Raw genomic sequence first — 19153 nt, forward strand, 5'->3', positions numbered from 1 at the left:
GTAACATAGGCCAAAAAAATAGGGTCGGTAGGTCGGGATTGTTTTTTTTTTTTTTTTTTTTTTTTTTTTTCCAAAAAACCATATTTTTACGTTATTTTGCCAAAAAAACAAGATTTTTTTTTTTTCCCCCAAATGCCCCAAAAAAGTCTAGGGTCGCGCGAAAAAACTAGGGTCGGTCGGGTTACCGTAAACAGACCTATTTTTTTTTTTGGCCTTATCAATTTCAGTCTGCCGCGGCCGGCGGCCGGCACATGAACGACTCGACCAGCCCGGATTTTGTTTTATTCAGTTTAAACTTTGAGAAGTTTTTTTTCTCTCACAAATAATTTTTATAGCTTTTTTTTTTAAACTGAAATCTATCTTTTATGGTTAGGACTGACTCGATTTTGTGGTGTTTACAATCAACCTGAACTACATAATTATGTGCTGGGTTTTCTGCAATAAAATAACTTAGAGAGTATGTTTCCGACTAGACTTTTTAGAAACCCATTGTTGTAGCAGACATACACTTCCGCTTCCGCTTTCGGTCAAACACGCGAAGTTGTGTTTCACTTTGATTTGAGGGTCGTGTTATTTTCCTATGAACGAAGTTTGTTTATCTGTGTGACGATCACGCGATGCAGTCTGTGGCCTTGTTGATGCGGGCTTGTCAGCGATGTACAGCATGTCTCCTTCACCATCAGCCGTGGAGATTCTTGGTTGTAAGTTAAAACTGGAGTCGCGAGAGGACCGTTCCTATCATCGATTGTTGCACACGTCGTACGGTATGGGCTAAAGATCAGTGCTTACGCTGGCTGGTTTCGAAACAGCTATTTCTTCACAAGACTAAATCTTAGCTGTTAAAAAGAATGGCAACTGTGTTGAAAAGCTGTCAAAATATCGATTAGTATAGGTTTGACCGATTGCCGATTTAGTCTCGAGATTTCAATTAGTAAAATACTGTAATGTGCCACTACCACTGTACCAGTATGATTCCTTCGCACAGTGAACCTTTGCCTTGCGGATGTATAACAGGTCTTGCGGTAATCTTGAACTTTAGCGTGTTAAATTCATAGCTCAGAATCCAGTGACATTCTTTACTTATTTTTGATACAAGTCCATGTAAGCAAGCCAAAGAACATTTGTCGTGAAATTAATTGACGGATTGAGCTCCAAACTTAAGTATAATTAATTAATTTGGTTGTTCAATCGAACTTTCTCCCAAGCGCAAGACAAATTCTTCTATGAAAATTGAAGCCAATAAAATTTGAGTTGAGTTGAGTTGAGTTGAGTTGAAAATGCTCCGAAAATGATGTACGTTGTCAACCATGGGACATCATTTACACGAAAGAGTTGTCTCCCTTGTTGTCCGCTCATACGGATAATTCCTTCTTTGACCCATGTAAACGAAATGCATTTGTACAGTTCATCGGAGTTCATTCCGTAACTTCAAAGGGATCTAAAATGACTTGTTATGATTACAAGTGCAGTTCTACAAATTTGGAGACTTAAATGCCTCTGAATTATGAGCTATGAATTTAACACGCTAAAGTTCAAGATTACCGGTCTTGCTGTCACTAATGCTGTCCAGTTAGTACTGTATTGTGCCCTTGCAACTTTTCAAATTTGTACGAAACAACTCCATTGTTCAAAACACGTTCATACCGAAATGGATGCAGATTCAAGATTGTATTTAGCTTCTTGAGCTGAAATAATATTGCTTCTTTGGTGTGTATAGCTTGAAGATTCTGGCTTAATTCTGTCTCTTCCTGACACATGTATGCATTCATACACGAGTTTCACACATACATATATTTCTCCAAATGGCAGTGATTGAATGATATGTGTGGCTTACATATTTTGTGATTTCTTCTCTTCTCCCCAGACCGGCATTTCTGAAGTCGACCTGCCCCGCATCACTGTACCGCACAAAATGCAGAGTCGCTTGCAGAAAATCCGACAGCGTCAGCGCCAGGATCAGCCGACCATCAAGAAATCTGTGTTCAAGTCTCCGCTGGTGATATCTTGCAAGCGTGGCAACTTTAATCACCATCGCGGTCAGACCTACAATGACTTCGGACCCCAAGCTTTGGCCTCTTATGGTTGGAAAAGCCGCAAGTCTGCTGGAGACTACTTTACAGTTGTCTGTCATGATAAGGTGAATGACATTAGGGAAATAACAGAAGAGTTGGTTCAGTGTGTGTGTATGTGAATGTATACATGTGCATTATAATGTGAATGTATTAATTGTATATATAACAGCTTTAGTTCTATTCTGTATGACTGCATGTATTATTCTATTTCTGTGCCAGCATCAGCATCGTCAGTTGTGTTGTTGTTGGTGGGTTTTTATTTGGGGGGGGGGGGGGGGAGGTTGCTGTTAGATATATATACTGTTTGTGTTGTTGCCTTGTCATCTTTATGCAATTTATGCGTAAGTGTATATGAGTATGTTTGAGTTGTTAATGCGAAAGATTGTGTATGAGTGCGCCTTGTGGTGAGATATGTGCGCGTTATAAATTCTCGTATTATTATTATTATTATTATTATACATTTCTTGACACCCTGTTCTCTTTGTGCAGAATCCTGCCCTTGCATCAGAGGAATCAGCGAAGAGGTTTGAAGACCTTCACCTTGATGAAAGCCTTGTGAAAGCAGTGCATTCCATGGGTCTAGTTGTGCCGACAAACATACAGGTATAATTCATCATAACTAACATAGAGGTAATGAATTATAACTAAGGAATATAGACTAACAGACAGGTAATAAATCCCCTGCTGGTTGTGAACCTAACTTTATATTATACACGCAAATCAGATCAACTGCTGAAAAAGGTGTAAATGGTGTGTACTAAAAGTGACCTTTGACTGATGGTCTGACATCTTCTTCTTGTCGTTCGCCTTTGCATGGTCTGACATGAAACTGCTTTCTGTCTGCAGAAATCTGGCACTCCGGCCATTCTCAGCGGGGGCTCTACACTGTGTGCTGCTGAAACAGGTCAGTTGTTGAGCATTTGTGTTATTCACTTAAAGCCATATGTACTCGATGACTATACACGCTAATTGCTTTACCAACAGCTGGAGACAGACTAAATTAAGTTCCCTGCAAAATATTGTGGTCTAGGACCCCTTAAATGTTGAGATATTTGAATTTTCATTTTGATCTGGATCGTCCTATTTATAGATTTGGCAACACATGTAACGTTGATGCAAGGGAGAGAACACCGCGGCTTTGTTGACATCCTCACTTTTTCAGAGGCTAGAACAAGCTGTAATGCATGTATTATGGTCCGCGCATGGTGACGTATCGTCATTATATGGTCTTATGGTGCGTTTGACATCGATTGTGGGCAAACTACACTTTGTAAACACGGGAGTGCGTTAGTATGCCTTTAATGTGTGGCTGTCATACTCATATATCATGCAAGTTTTTCCTGTTCATTTAATATACTTTAATTAGCTCTTCCTTCATTTGTACCCTTTCATCAGTGTAATATAATTGGATTGATAAGTTTTATTTGGGGTATGTTTTGCAACCTCAAGTAATGGAGAAAAAAAAGTTAATTCCAGCAAAGGTGTTGTTCAGGTTGTGTTTTTGAAATGCTTACACTTTACATCAGTGTTACCTGAATCTATAACTGTTGAAACAAAACAAAATGTGTTCTCTCATAAGTACAGTCTAAAGACTGCTTCCTCTGTGTTTACGCTTCTTGGTTTGCTTCTCAAGCTTTTTTCAATCCCATTCATTGCACTGTTTTTTGCGTGGACTTGATTATGATGTGTTTTGAAGAACACCTGCATGTTTTTTGTTGCCCTCAGGATCTGGCAAGACTCTGGCTTACCTGTTACCTGTGCTGACCATGCTGCTACAGCGACGGACACTGAGGGGGGAGGAGGAGGCTGTGAACAGCCCTTCTGTCATCATCCTCACTCCATCCAGAGAGCTTGCTGATCAGATCATGGTGAACAGCTTTCACATTACAGGAATCCTTTTTGTGCAAATAAAACCATGTGCATGTGTTCTGGTGGACTTGAGAAAGTTAACATTAACATGTATCTGTTTTAGAACATGAGTCATATTGAATCTTCAATCATAATGGAATCCATCATTGTAAATCAAAGCTATCGTGAACCAAAAGCAAATGTTACCTAAACTAAAAGAGAACTGTCATTCTTCTTCTTCAACGTTCAAAGTTTATGTCACTCATAGTCTTAGGCCTGCTGATGTTATGAACTGGCATGTCTTCCACTGCAGTTCCAAACAGTTTTGCTTGGGAGTTGTGCTCTCTGGAACTGTAAATGAAACAAAAGTTTATCTACAAAATACTGAATCTCACTCCCAGTGAAAAACACCACACAATTCTATCTGAGCTTTTATCTTTGTTGTGAGGTGGTTGATGATCTAGCTGTGTCTAATCCTAGTGTGTTTCCTTCTTACAGCGTGTGGTGGAAACACTGCAGCAGCATGTGGACTTCACGGCTTACTCTGTGTGTGGAGGACGTGGCACAAAGGTCAGGACACTCAAAATTGTTAAATACAGATTGCAGCACGCTCTAATTAAAATTTAAATTACATATGTTATCCCAACTCACATATAGCATTTAACTTCAGTTTAGTGCTGATGACGCTGCACTACGCATTACCTTGGTAACAAGGGAAGTACCCTAAAAAAAAAAGGGTGGCCTCAGACCTGTGCACATCTACGGTTTCTCCGTAATTTCTCCGATTTTTATATGCAGAATACGGTGCTACGCATTTTTAATTAAAATTCCAAAATTCCGATGTTTTGTACTTTTTTTCTGTTTTGAGATGTTTTGACCAATTAGTTGGCCCTTTGTTCTTAGACTTAGTTCGTTCAGCGTCTGCGTGGCAACTTGAGATTGAAGTGAAACATGGAAAAGAAAAATGTCTTGAACTGTCGTTACAGCTTAATACTGAAACATTTAAAAAACTACTGAAATTTGGTTTGTTTACTACTGATGAGCGTTTTGAGTGTGCACAGGTCTGTGGCCTTGACCCGTAGGTCACTGCCCAGACAAAGGCTGCTTCCGCTTGTGCGCGCGCATAACCAGCGCGGCCATCTTTGCAAACTCACTCCTTCTCCAGCGATCGTCCTGATCGGACGCTTTTCATCGCTACGCTCGGGCTTCTTCAGCCCACTGACTGCTACGGCAGCCTTTCTACCTTGGTTTACCTTCGGCTTCGTTCCTGTTCTCGGGTGAGACCTTTCCAAATTATTTACGGTTTAGGCTTTTGAAAGTTGGTCCAGTAAAGCATAGACTAACGCAGCTATGGCCGATAGAGGCAAAAAGAAGGACAGTGCTAAGCAGGTACCTGCAGAGCTCTCACCTAAAAGTCAAAAGCCTAAAGCATCTGCCATAGTAAAGGTTTATGAACCTGCAACACAGAAATCTTTTGAGGTACAGATAGACCTCCCCAGTGCTCCCGTCATGCCTTCCCTTCAGCCAGAGATTGTTATTTCTCAAGCTAAGGATAGCGCTACTAGCGATAATGTTTAAGTTACCGCCATGCTCATGTCTATTAGTGCGCAGATGAAAACGTTTTCAGCTGAGCTTAAGTCTCAAAAGTCAGTGTGGTAGCGGAATTCTGGCATGCACGGATGTGCAGGACTACGGTTCGGATTACGGTGCTTCCGATCAGGAAGAAGACACCAGTTTTCGGCTACTCTCTGAGTTTTCCCATGCTTTAGCATAGGCAGCGGAAGTAGTTTCGCTGTACATTGAGGAAGGGGTGGTGGCTTCGGCAACTTGTCCGTACCACCACCTTCAGCTTTGGTTGACTTCCGCTCAGTTCGGGATAAACGCGTTCCTTTTGGATCTTCGAATCTCCCTCTGTTGCCTCTTATATGGCCAAGTTTCTGAGCTCAACCTACGGCAAGTCAACGCACCGACTAACACAGTGCCGCTTTTGGCAGCTTACAGTACGGTGCGGACTTAGTCAAACTGTGGCTTGCTCATGTGAAGCATCCCACTCCTCTCTCTCAGGGTACCTGCCAGAGGTTCACTTCAACAGCCACTTTTATTACCTCATTGAAACTTGCCCTCCCGCGTGCTGCTTTTCCGTGCACAATGGAACTGGATACGCTTTGGGAAGACGGCTACAGTAGAACAGAGCTGTACCTTTTACTGAGTCCTCTCTCTTGTCTCTGAGGGAATAAGCACATGATCTTTTCGAGTTATCCTCTTTTTCGGAAACTTTGCAAAGATCTCTCTCGTGCTCCATCTCCTCTGCTCTTGTCAACTTCGAGTTTCGTCGTGACGCGGGGGAGACGGATGTCATGACGCTGCTAGCCACTTTGGCTAAAGTCTGCTGAGCAGCTGAGCCTCCCAGCGCTTCTCTTTGCACATTCCGTGCACGCGCGCAGGTTCTTCTTTCTCTCTAGGTCTAGGATCCAAGATAAAGTCACCTTTGTGTCACTTTATTCTTTTCCTTTCACAGAGGGTTGCTTGCTTGGTCAGCCTTCGCTTGGCTCAAGGTACAAGTAAGAGGCTGATCTACTCCGGCACTCTTTGCTTTTTGTGTTCACCAGGGGAGTGTTCGCACGTCTACGCTACGTTACATTCCTCCCCATCTTCTGGCAAGAAGCCGGGAACTGCTTCAGCTTGCCACATTCTGCCTCAGTTTAGGCAAGATAATGAAGCTAAGCAAGCACACATAGGGTTAGACCCTCTGTCTTAGGCAGCTTTGCGGTATGTACGCCCAACTATGGTGAAGCTGCATACCTCTTCTTTTCCGCCTTCTCGGATGAAGCTGCTAAGGCCATTAATTTTTCGCCTAAGCGGCGAAAAACAAGTCAAGCTATTAAAGCAAACTCAGCTTTTACGGTTTACGGAATCGCTCGCTTTCTCATGAGAGTCATAAGCTTTGGTTTTCCGACAGCTCGCCTCCCGCTGTTTGTTTAGAGTTCGCTCATCACGCGATGTGCACTTGTGTTTGTGTATTTTTGTCTTTGGAGACAATTATTGACATCAGTTCATTGTAGCCTTGTGACTTTTAGAGACAAAACGGCTCTGGGGCGATGAAAACGTGTTTGTTATAAGAGGTGTTCGTTATGCAAATGAGTTCAAAAGGTTCGTTGTGGCCGGAAAGTAACAAGTAAGAAATAGAAGGCTGTCTGCCGGGAAATCAATGGCAGTTCGTTAAAAGCGGGATTTCGTTATACCCAGGTTCGTTATAAAGCTGGACTCCACTGTATGTAATTTAATCGAAAATTTTAGTAGTAAATTTTCATTTGATTAATATACTTACCCAACTCACATAGTTAATTCCCTCCCACCTTCCCCGCTAGTCGGGTTGTTCTGAAAAAAGAGGGAAGTTTTTCTGCGCCTTCGTGCGAATGATTACAATATGGCGGCAAGGTCAGGAAGTCACGTGACTTTGTCCTGTTTATGGGTCAAGGTAGCTCTTTTTTTAGAGTTGCCTCCCTTGTTACCAAGGCGATGCAATACAGCGTTCTAGCACTAGACTGAAGTAAATTGCTATATGTGAGTTGGGTAAGTATATTAATCAAATGAAAATTTACTACTAAAATTTTTGATTGCAGCACGCTCGCAAGCTGTTCATACTTTATATCATCCTTCAAACAATTTTTAGAATATGAAATGCAAGTGGTGAAGAGAAAATCAACTCTATTGCGTACATTTATAACTTATTGCTTCCTGTTGGTACTAGATGCTGTGTTTGTCTTGTGCAGGGGAGACTAGCGTGGCCTGTGAGGCGTCCCATGGACATCCTGGTGGCCACCCCTGGAGTGCTGAGAAAGCTGCTCATAGCTGGTCAGTTATTTAAATGTATACAATTCAAAATGTTATGCCGACATACTCTTTACCAAATCAAATTGTTCAGAAAGCTTGAAAGCTTATGTGTGTGGAGTCCTTCCAAGTCTGTTACTTCCCTGAGCTTGTTTCTACTAATCTGCAGTGAGTCACTGAATGGTTTGTTTTGTCTTAATTAAACCTTCCTTTCTCTTTCCTTTCTTGTTTTTGTGTGTTTCTATATTGATTTAATGAATTGGAATGTTTTCATTGTTTTTGCAGGTCAAATAAAGCCATCAGGCTTGCAGCATATCATTCTGGATGAGGCAGACACCTTGTTAGATGACAGTTTCATGGATTCCATAGACAGAGTTCTCTCCAGACTCAAGGTGAGACAAAGGACAAGTTTTACTCTAAACTCTATATAACAAATGATTTGATTATTTGAACACTAGAAACAAAGATGATTCTGGAAAATGATGTTTAAAATAATGAAAACGGTTAATTACCTGTCTCTTAAAAGTAACAGAGAAGATACAATTTTGGGTAGAAACTGAAAGGATTGTCATAAAATAGTTCTTTTCACAAACTGTTGATTGTGGCTGTTATTTATTATTCCATGTTTATTTGTTTTGAGAAAGTGATGCACATGATAAAACTTGCACACATTTTCAGCATATGTGAAATAATTCCCTTGACAGGGTGTGCACATGCGTTGTTGTGATGACTGCCATTTGGCCCATGTCACTTTGCAACATCCTCCATTTCAGATCCCAACGCTGGATTCAGGCGTGTCTGGTGGCAGAGTAGTATCGCCCGGTGGCCTGGACACCAGTGATACAGGTTTTATCGGCGGCGTCCAGTTTGTGTTGGTCAGTGCCACCGTACCCAGAGCTCTGCCGGACAGCATCGGTGCATATCTTCCTGTAAGCCACGCTTTCTTCACACTTCACTTGGCACTGGCTCTATGACACTTTGTTATTATCATCTTGTGTTTGATGGTGTGATTACTGATCAATTAGTTCTTGCTTTTTGGGCTTTGTTTTCTTTTTACATTGTAGGTCTTCCCACGAACATGTAAGGTTATTAGAGACAAGATAACTTTTGCTTGCAATCCTGTAAACAACATTGACATTAGTAGGCTAAACATCACCATCAGTTTATTATTGCGCTAGCTCCAAAGTAATCAATGCCCAGATAAAATGCCGTATTACTTTTTGTGGCATCTCCAGTTTGTTTCACTTCTAAAAAACAAAATTGAAGGCATTTCCTACCTGTAAGTAGATATTGTGCACCATGTAATAAGATGTTGTCCAGTATGGTTATTGTGCAGCATGTAATAAGATGTTGTCCAGTATGGTTATTGTGCAGCATGTAATAAGATGTTGTCCAGTATGGTTATTGTGCACCATGTAATAAGATGTTGTCCAGTATGGTTATTGTGCAGCATGTAATAAGATGTTGTCCAGTATGGTTATTGGTACCACACACTCATGGACACACTGCATAGGATGACCTGAGTCTGGGATGTTTTAATATACTGGTGTGTACGTCAGCATGTTAAACGTCATTTATATGTGTGACATGTTGGTGAAGACATGCATGATGTGTGACAGGTGGACGCCCTGCAACAGGTGACAAGCCCAGGTCTTCACCGCCTCATGCCTCATGTTCCACAAAAGTTCATGCGTCTTTTGCCATCTCAAAAAAGTCGTGAGTTTTGAATTTTTACAGAAATAATTGAGATATATCTTTGAAGGCAGCTTTACATAGCTGTTATCAGTTTTCTGGAATAGGCCGGAGTACCATGTTATCCAATTGCATTTCCTATTTAGTTCAATCATTTGCTGGTTGATAGCATTTCTCAGAGTTTATGAAAATGAGATTTTAGGTTGAGAACCTTTCCTGTAATACTTCAAACTGATATTGAACACATTTTGATGCATCCTTTCACTTCCAGCAAAACGCATCCTGTTCTTTTTTCATTGTTATTTGCTGTCTTCATGTATCAAAAGCCAAACTTTTTCTTTGGAATACTTGTGAAAAGATAAATGTGGTGGCTGAACCCTGGTTTGCAGCTGAACTTGTTAAGCTGGTGAGGAGTGAAGTGGAAAAGAAAGCTGGGTCCATGATGATCTTCTGCAACAGCAGTAGCACCTGCTTCTACCTGGGCCACCTGTTAGAGGAACACAGCCTACCTGCAGCCCTCATCAACGGGGATATGACAGAAAAGGTAAGAGTGTCATGACTGTATACAAACACCAACATCTTTTGTGTGCCATCATTTTGTCACTGATACAAGACTTAAGGTATTAGAACACACCTGACAGTACGCTGGAGTAGCCTCCCTACACGGATTTAGAACGCGTTTCGTGTCGTAACAGATTATCCACTTATTAGCCATATCCGTATGCAAAATAATGAAATAAACATTAGGAAATGTCAGAAGTTTACAACTATCGACATTCTCTATCAGTGCAATAAAAAACAATCGTTAGAACTTGCATTTACGACATGTCGTGCGTGAGAACGTGTCACTGTAAACAAGCACTTCTTGCCTGGCTGAAGAACCATACGAGTCAATCTAAAACAGACAAGTAATGGAAAGCAGTCTGCGGATAAACATAACAAACTGCTGATGAAAAAGTGTGTTCGTCCCTGCTCTGGATAAAAGACATTGGACTGATGACAACGTGGCAGCGTTCACGCGAACAGATTTTTTTCAGATTATCGCTTCTACATTTTATTGCACGTACTTGGGGCAGATCAGAATTTCACACTGGAAGATGTAAGTTGAGAACCACATGTTCTTTGCCGACAGAAATCACGATGGGACAAGATGCAGATTGTGTTGAAGAGATGTTTGCAGATTATCGCATCTACATTTTATTGCTCAGATCAATGCACGAAGTTGGGGTAGATCTGAATTTCGCAATGCCGGAAGACGACAAATCGGTCTTTTGAGTTGAGAACCACATGTTCTTTGGCGGCAGAAATCACTATGGGACAAGATGAGGATTGTGTTGAGGAGGTTAATACTGACTGACTTTAGATGAAGAGTTCCTAGACCTGGTTTTTGTAGAGAGGCATCATGATGATATCCTGTGTTTTTTTAACGTTCTTGGTGACAACGCGCCAGAATCGCACGAAGATCGAACTCTCGAAGAAAACAAGTTTATCGCTGAACATCGGAAATGTGAAAGTATTACTCTTCCTGTCTGATCAGTCTCCCCGTTAAATCTACAGGCTACATTATTTATCAGGTAACTTACCAAACCGGAGTGTGTGTGTGTGTGTGTGTGTGTGTGTGTGTGTCAGTGTCAGTGTGTGTGTGTGTGTGTGTGTGTGTGTGTGTGTGTGGGTGTGTGTGTGTGTGTGCCGGATTACCACCATTAACGCACCCTTTTGGACTTTTCTACATAACCTTACTATGCCTGCTGTGACATTCACGAGGATTATTGTGATTCTTGGACAATCGTGTGCCTGTGCTGGACTTGCAGGAAGACAAACGGCGTCGGAACGTATACGTGCTGCCAAGTGTGCATGCCCAGAGCGCAGTGTGAACCGAGAGTGAATGTGTCATTGTGTGGAAGTTTTGCTTGATTGATTTATTCATGATTTAATTTGCCTTTTGGTTCAATAGAAAAATCTGTGTACGTTATAGAACTTATACTTTGTATTTTGAGCTGTGATTCGCCCGAGTGCGAGACCCCCATCCCCGAACGCCTCTGTGGGTAGAATTGTATAATTGTGTGAGTAACGTGAGTGTGTAGATGAGAATGTGTAGATGAGAATGTGAAAGTTGCTTTGGACCCAAACACACACAGCAGACTTCAACGCAACAGCTAAGTTTCAGCCTGACAAAGAAATTCGAGTGACACAGCTAACTAAATGACACAAAGACTGAAAGAGACAAGACTCGCTATAGATAAATTTATAAAAAAAAAAAGTAAAAAATGTGACAAAGAATATAAAATGATTGTTTTACCTGGTCTGGAATCTTCAGTAGTAATTGCATAAAAGAAAGTCTGATATATATATATATATATATATCAATTATCATGTTAACTTTTTCTTAAAATGGGTGCGCTAAATCCTAGTCTGTTTGTTTTTAATGGACTAAGCAATCCTTGGACTGACAGAAAATATGTATTTTAAAAATGTCCAGTTGCAAATTACTTATTTTTCTAATTGGAAGAGAATATACACTCTTTTGTGTTCAAATGGGTAGGGGGCGGGGGTAGTAAAAGGATCACAGTTCAAGATTGTGCGCGACAAGAGGTGTGTTTCTTTTAACTGTGATAAAGAGCGACAACTCAACTTGGTATCTAACACTATTTCTGAACACTGTAACCACTGTAACCACTTTAGCACTTTTAATTTATTTTTTCTGTCTTCCAAACTTCTTCTTCTTCTCCTCCTCTTCTTCTTCGTTCATGGGCTTAGACTCCCACGTTCACTCATGTTTTTAGCACGAGTGGATTTTTACGTGTATGACCGTTTTTACCCCGCCATTTAGGCAGCCATACGCCGCTTTCGGAGGAATTCCAAACTTCTAATTCAGCTTAAAAAAAAAGAAAAAAAAGGTGTTTTTTTAATTCAACAGTTAAATCACTATGTTGGATATTCTATTTTGCTTCCCTATTTATCTTAAGTTTTTGATCATCTGATTACCTTGCTTTCCTATTTGTAAGATAATATGCACTCTTTTCTGAAAAATAGGTAGAGGGTGGGGGTAGTAAAAGCATCAAAGTTCAAGATTTTGCGCGACAAGAGGTGTGTTTCTTTTAACTGTGATGAAGAGGGATAACTGAACTTGGTATCTAACACTATTTCTGAACACTGTAACCACATTAGCACTTTTAATTTTTTTTCTGTCTTCCAAGCTTTAAATTCAGCTAATAAAATGAGTAAAAAAGTGTTTTTTTCTGAATTCAACAGTTAAATTACTATGTTGGATGTTCTATTTTGCTTCCCTATTTCTGTTCTGAAGTTTTTGATCATCTGACTACCTTGCTTTTCTATTTGGAAGACAATATGCACTCTTTTCTGAAAAATGGGTAGGGGGTGGGGGAAGTAAAAGCATCACAGTTCAAGATTTTGCGCGACAAGAGGTGTGTTTCTTTTAACTGTGATGAAGAGGGATAACTAAACTTGGTATCTAACACTATTTCTGAACACTGTAACCACTTTAGCACTGTTAATTTATTTTTTTCTGTCATCCAAGTTTTGAATTCAGCTTACAAAATGAGTAAACAAGTGTGTTTTTTCTGAATTCAACAGTTAAATAACTCTGTTGGGTGTTCTTTTTTGCTTCCCTATTTCTGTTCTGAAGTGTTTGATCATCTGATTACCTTGCCTTTCTATTTGGAAGATAATATGCACTCTTTTCTGAAGAATGGGTAGGGGGTAGGGGTAGTAAAAGCATCACAGTTCAAGATTTTGCGCGACAAGAGGTGCGTTTCTTTTAACTGTGATGAAGAGGGATAACTCAACTTGGTATCTAACACTATTTCTGAACACTGTAACCAGTTTTACACTTTTAATTTATTTATTTCTGTCTTCCAAGCTTTAAATTCAGCTAATAAAATGAGTAAAAAAGTGTGTTTTTTCTGAATTCACCAGTTAAATCACTATGTTGCATGTTCTATTTTGCTTCCCTATTTTTGTTCTGAAGTTTTGATCATCTGACTACCTTGCTTGTCTATTTGGAAGATAATATGCACTCTTTTCTGAAAAATGAGTAGGGGGTGGGGGTAGTAAAAGCATCACAGTTCAAAATTTTGCGCGACAAGAGGTGTATTTCTCTTAAAATTTGTGAAGAGGGATAACTCAACTTGTTATTTAACACTATTTCTGAACACTGTAACCACTTTAACACTTTTAATTTATGTTTGACTGTGTTCCATGCTTCAAATTGGGCTTCAAAAATGGATACATAAGGTTTTTTTTCCAAATTCACCTGTAAAATCACTATGTTTGATGTTCTATTTTGCTTCCCTATTTCTCTTCTTCAGTTTCTGATCATCCGATTGTTTTTTTGTTAACATATTCACAATACAATATCACAATTTCTTCAGTAGGGTTTGCGTGAAAAAATCTCATACCTATGCTCAAACTTCAGTCGCTATCTCAAAATTTTGCGCGACAAGCTCTATTCATTTTGTTTTTTCCTGATAAACAAAACACTGAACTAACATAAAAACAAACCTTTAAAACTGCCTAACCACTTTGAAATATGGCCTCAGGTGTGAACTCCAGCCTTAAGCAGTGTAATTTATGTGATGTTAGTTTTATGTAGATTATTGTCAGAAACCAACTGATATCTTGAACTTCTTAAGTTTCAAGTGATCTATTTTGAGTACAGTTGTTACACTGCAGGCTCTCAAAGGTGTCTAGTTTGCCTTTATCAATGGAATCTATGGCACTTTTTTACTTTAAAGTCTATTATATCATTGCCAGTGTTTTGGCACAGCAAGCACACAGTGCTGAGAAGGCAGTGTCACACAGCACAAGTGCACATTTTATAGTAGAGAAGGCAGTGTCACACAGCACAAGTGCACATTTTATAGTAGAGAAGGCAGTGTCACACAGCACAAGTGCACATTTTATAGTAGAGAAGGCAGTGTCACACAGCACAAGTGCACATTTTATAGTAGAGAAGGCAGTGTCACACAGCACAAGTGCACATTTTATAGTAGAGAAGGCAGTGTCACACAGCACAAGTGCACATTTTCAGTTGTGTGTTATGTGTGCAGTCATCTCATAGTGTTTTTGAATAGATGGTCACCAAGAGGACTTTAGACAGACATTTCAAGTGGTTATTTCACCCATTTTATTGTTTTCAGAGTCGGCAAGGAGTGTTTGAGAGGTTTCAGGAAGGTCGCCATGACATCTTAGTAGCAACAGACATAGCCTCGCGGGGACTTGACACCATCAATGTAAGTATATATACATAGCCTGTCTCAGTGACACATGCTACTTAGCTCGTTCAACCTGGCTTGCTGTTGAAACTCATTAACGTATGCTCTGAAGTGAATTTGAGCGAGTTTGATTTCTGCAGCCAGTCATCTTCTTTGAAGACAACCGAGATATGATCAAATATGACACATGACTAACTTAGATGTTGTATGAAATAGGCGGTGTCCACAAATAAGTCTGTCGGGTTTGTATGGGGTGTGAAAGAGTGAATACTTTTGCTTTTTGTGAGTCAAACTTTCCCACGTGACATTATAGGCCAATCACTAGCGAGGGGTGTGTCGCAAACAGATGGACAAGGGGCACGTGACATTATAGGCCAATCACTAGCGAGGGGTGTGTCGCAAACAGATGGACAAGGGGCACGTGACATTATAGGCCAATCACTAGCGAGGGGTGTGTCGCAAACAGATGGACAAGGGGCACGTGACATTATAGGCCAGTCACTAGCGAGGGGTGTGTCGCAAACAGGTGGACAAGGGGCACGTGACATAATAGGCTAATCACTAGCCGCGAGGGGTGTGTGAAGCATGTGGACAAGGAACATGTATAGAAAGCTTGGCTGACTTAAAAGCACGAGTATTTACTCTTATGCAACCCTTACAAACGTAACTGAGTTATTTCCATAGTTCGTCTATTGGCAAGCCCTTGCATTCTAAAGCATTGGTGTCTTTGGTTTAAACATAGCCTGTGTGGTTACTGAACTTCAAGGGTCGGTTTGATTCAGGTGCGGCATGTGGTGAACTACGACTTTCCCAACTTTGTGTCCGACTACCTTCACCGTGCGGGCCGTGTGGGTCGTGTGGGGTCCCACACCAGTGGCCTGGTCACCAGCTTTGTCACACACAAGTGGGAGGTGGACCTGTTGTGGCAGATTGAGGTCAGCACTTTTCTCACAGCTAAAGCTCCCACACCCCATTGCTACAGAGGAACCCCCTTTTAAGACCTACATAAATCTCAGAAAATCAGGTCTTGAAAGGGAGGGAGTCTTAAACTGACGCAAAATGTATCGTTTTTTAACAGAAAACTTGAACAATGAAAAATAAAGGTCTTTAGAAGGGGGTGGGAGGGGAATCTTAATTTAGGGGGTCTTAAGAGGGGGGGGGGGGGGGGGGGGTGTCCACTGTGCCATGGGTTAAGACTGACAGTATCACAGTCCTCAGGCAATAGGAAACCAGTGGGTGCAGGGGATTGAAGTGGAAAGACCGTCCAAACACACATGTTTTTCAGGTGCAAAGATACAGAGGTAGGACGGGTACGGAGAGGCACAGTTCAGTACAGGTGTTCAGGTACAAAGATACAGAGGTAGGATGGGTACGGAGAGGCACAGTTCAGTACAGGTGTTCAGGTGCAAAGATACAGAGGTAGGACGGGTACGGAGAGGCACAGTTCAGTACAGGTGTTCAGGTGCAAAGATACAGAGGTAGGACGGGTACGGAGAGGCACAGTTCAGTACAGGTGTTCAGGTGCAAAGATACAGAGGTAGGACGGGTACGGAGAGGCACAGTTCAGTACAGGTGTTCAGGTGCAAAGATACAGAGGTAGGACGGGTACAGAGTGGCACAGTTCAGTACAGGTGTTCAGGTGCAAAGATACAGAGGTAGGATGAGTACGGAGAGGCACAGTTCAGTACAGGTGTTCAGGTGCAAAGATACAGAGGTAGGACGGGTACGGAGAGGCACGGTTCAGTACAGGTGTTCAGGTGCAAAGATACAGAGGTAGGATGGGTACGGAGAGGCACAGTTCAGTACAGGTGTTCAAGTGCAAAGATACAGAGGTAGGACGGGTACGGAGAGGCACAGTTCAGTACAGGTGTTCAGGTGCAAAGATACAGAGGTAGGATGGGTACGGAGAGGCACCGTTCAGTACAGGTGTTCAGGTACAAAGATACAGAGGTAGGATGGGTACGGAGAGGCACCGTTCAGTACAGGTGTTCAGGTACAAAGATACAGAGGTAGGATGGGTACGGAGAGGCACAGTTCAGTACAGGTGTTCAGGTACAAAGATACAGAGGTAGGACGGGTACGGAGAGGCACAGTTCAGTACAGGTGTTCAGGTACAAAGATACAGAGGTAGGACGGGTACGGAGAGGCACAGTTCAGTACAGGTGTTCAGGTGCAAAGATACAGAGGTAGGATGGGTACGGAGAGGCACAGTTCAGTACAGGTGTTCAGGTACAAAGATACAGAGGTAGGATGGGTACAGTTCAGTACAGGTGTTCAGGTGCAAAGATACAGAGGTAGGATGGGTACGGAGAGGCACAGTTCAGTACAGGTGCAAAGATACAGAGGTAGGATGGGTACGCAGAGGCTCAATTTTTAACCCTGCGCTCTATTGACCGGTATACTAAAGAAGAGTACATATGTACCCACATCGCTATACAAAGGCAGTTGCGCCTTTTACAGCGACGGGCCTTATAGTCCTGAAAATACGGTAGTTTCTACACTTATCTGTACCAAACGGTCCAAAGATCTCTAAGAACTAATGCGTCTGTCACTTTTATTTACAAACATTTTTAATCTTCTTTTTACATAAAATACAAGTTTTGTCTAGTTGAACATATTTACAAGTTGATCATCTCTTCTTTAGCACAATTCCAGCTGACGTGTGTTTCATGTTGGTTATCTGTGTGACAGATCTCTGTGCGCAAGTCTGCCGACCTTCACAATGTCAACGCTAACATCAAGCGCAAGATTTCGGCGGAGTACGCAAAACGGCATGGGACAACTTTAGACGCACTGTGATCCTCTCTCCTTCACTTTGAACATTTGACAAGCGTGAGAAGTGTGTGCGTCTGGCTATAGATATAAACCAGACTTCCTGGTCTGTTTTACATGTGGACACTGTATCTCAAACAGCGTGAGAAGTGTGTGCGTCTGGCTATACATAAAAACCAGGCTTCCTGGTCTGTTTTATATGTGGACACTGTATCTCAAACAGCGTGAGAAGTGTGTGCGTCTGGCTATAGATATAAACCAGGCTTCCTGGTCTGTTTTACATGTGGACACTGTATCTCAAACAGCGTGAGAAGTGTGTGCGTCTGGCTATAGATATAAACCAGGCTTCCTGGTCTGTTTTACATGTGGACACTGTATCTCAAACAGCGTGAGAAGTGTGTGCGTCTGGCTATAGATATAAACCAGACTTCCTGGTCTGTTTTACATGTGGACACTGTATCTCAAACAGCGTGAGAAGTGTGTGCGTCTGGCTATAGATATAAACCAGGCTTCCTGGTCTGTTTTACATGTGGACACTGTATCTCAAACAGCGTGAGAAGTGTGTGCGTCTGGCTATAGATATAAACCAGGCTTCCTGGTCTGTTTTACATGTGGACACTGTATCTCAAACAGCGTGATAAGTGTGTGCGTCTGGCTATAGATATAAACCAGGCTTCCTGGTCTGTTTTACATGTAGACACTGTATCTCAAACAGCGTGGGAAGGAAGACAGATAGCCGAGAGTATTATGATAAAGGGGTAATGATGACTGAGTGCAAATGTGACATGGAAGGACTTAATGTTTGAATGGGGTTTGAAAGTCACTTAATTAAGTGTGATACACACGCAAAATGGGTTTCCTTGTTTTGTGTATTTTTGTGCCTATGTTGTCCAATGACTTTCCAAAAACAATTGAAACGCTGAATATCCAATTGTGTCTGCATGAATAAAACACTGACATACCTGCGCAGGTAAATTCTTTTCAAGCACATTCTCTGCAGTTTTCAAGTAACTCCTTGAGTACAAGGAAAGTTTCTTTCGTCTAAAAATGTCCATGAAGCATGTGTGTGTGTGCGTGTATGCGTGTGCATGTGAGCATGCTAAGTGTATGTGTGTGCGTGTGGGCATGCTAAGTGTATGTGTGTGCATTTGGGCATGCTAAGTGTATGTGTGTGTGTGTGGGCATGCTAAGTGTATGTGTGTGCATGTGGGCATGCTAAGTGTATGTGTGTGCATGTGGGCATGCTAAGTGTATGTGTGTGCATGTGGGCATGCTAAGTGTATGTGTGTGTGTGTGGGCATGCTAAGTGTATGTGTGTGTGTGTGGGCATGCTAAGTGTATGTGTGTGCGTGTGGGCATGCTAAGTGTATGTGTGTGTGTGTGTGCATGCTAAGTGTATGTGTGTGTGTGTGGGCATGCTAAGTGTATGTGTGTGCGTGTGGGCATGCTAAGTGTATGTGTGTGTGTGTGGGCATGCTAAGTGTATGTGTGTGTGTGTGTGTGTGGGCATGCTAAGTGTATGTGTGTGTGTGTGTGCATGCTAAGTGTATGTGTGTGTGTGTGGGCATGCTAAGTGTATGTGTGTGCGTGTGGGCATGCTAAGTGTATGACATGTTATTTTGTGTGTTGTGTACTTACATCATACTCACACAGTCTCAATAAAAGATGTTTCAGATATAAGTACACATCAAGTCACCTTTACTT

At 41.6% G+C, this 19153-nt stretch overlaps 1 protein-coding gene across 1 annotated transcript; it reads left to right on the top strand.

The window, feature by feature from the left end:
• Nucleotides 1–525: 525 nt before the first annotated feature.
• On the top strand, nucleotides 526–18429 carry LOC138953013 (probable ATP-dependent RNA helicase DDX28). The gene is made up of 14 exons (XM_070324781.1): nucleotides 526–701; nucleotides 1865–2137; nucleotides 2562–2675; nucleotides 2919–2976; nucleotides 3798–3940; nucleotides 4419–4490; nucleotides 7694–7775; nucleotides 8037–8143; nucleotides 8525–8680; nucleotides 9371–9467; nucleotides 9833–9987; nucleotides 14603–14695; nucleotides 15460–15612; nucleotides 17369–18429. The coding sequence occupies exons 1-14, from the start codon at nucleotides 618–620 to the stop codon at nucleotides 17474–17476; spliced, it is 1695 nt and encodes a 564-aa protein (XP_070180882.1). The 5' UTR covers nucleotides 526–617; the 3' UTR covers nucleotides 17477–18429.
• The last annotated feature ends 724 nt before the right edge of the window (nucleotides 18430–19153 follow it).

The sequence above is a fragment of the Littorina saxatilis genome, linkage group LG17, assembly GCF_037325665.1.
Source record: "Littorina saxatilis isolate snail1 linkage group LG17, US_GU_Lsax_2.0, whole genome shotgun sequence".
Classification (NCBI taxonomy): domain Eukaryota; kingdom Metazoa; phylum Mollusca; class Gastropoda; order Littorinimorpha; family Littorinidae; genus Littorina; species Littorina saxatilis.

Excerpts from the sequence above, each read along its gene's own strand:
- LOC138953013 (XM_070324781.1), top strand. The coding sequence starts at position 618 with ATGCAGTCTGTGGCCTTGTTGATGCGGGCTTGTCAGCGATGTACAGCA. Across the intron at positions 8,681-9,370 it reads GCATCGGTGCATATCTTCCT|GTGGACGCCCTGCAACAGGT; the intron begins GTAAGCCACGCT and ends GATGTGTGACAG. Across the intron at positions 9,468-9,832 it reads TTTGCCATCTCAAAAAAGTC|CTGAACTTGTTAAGCTGGTG; the intron begins GTGAGTTTTGAA and ends CCTGGTTTGCAG.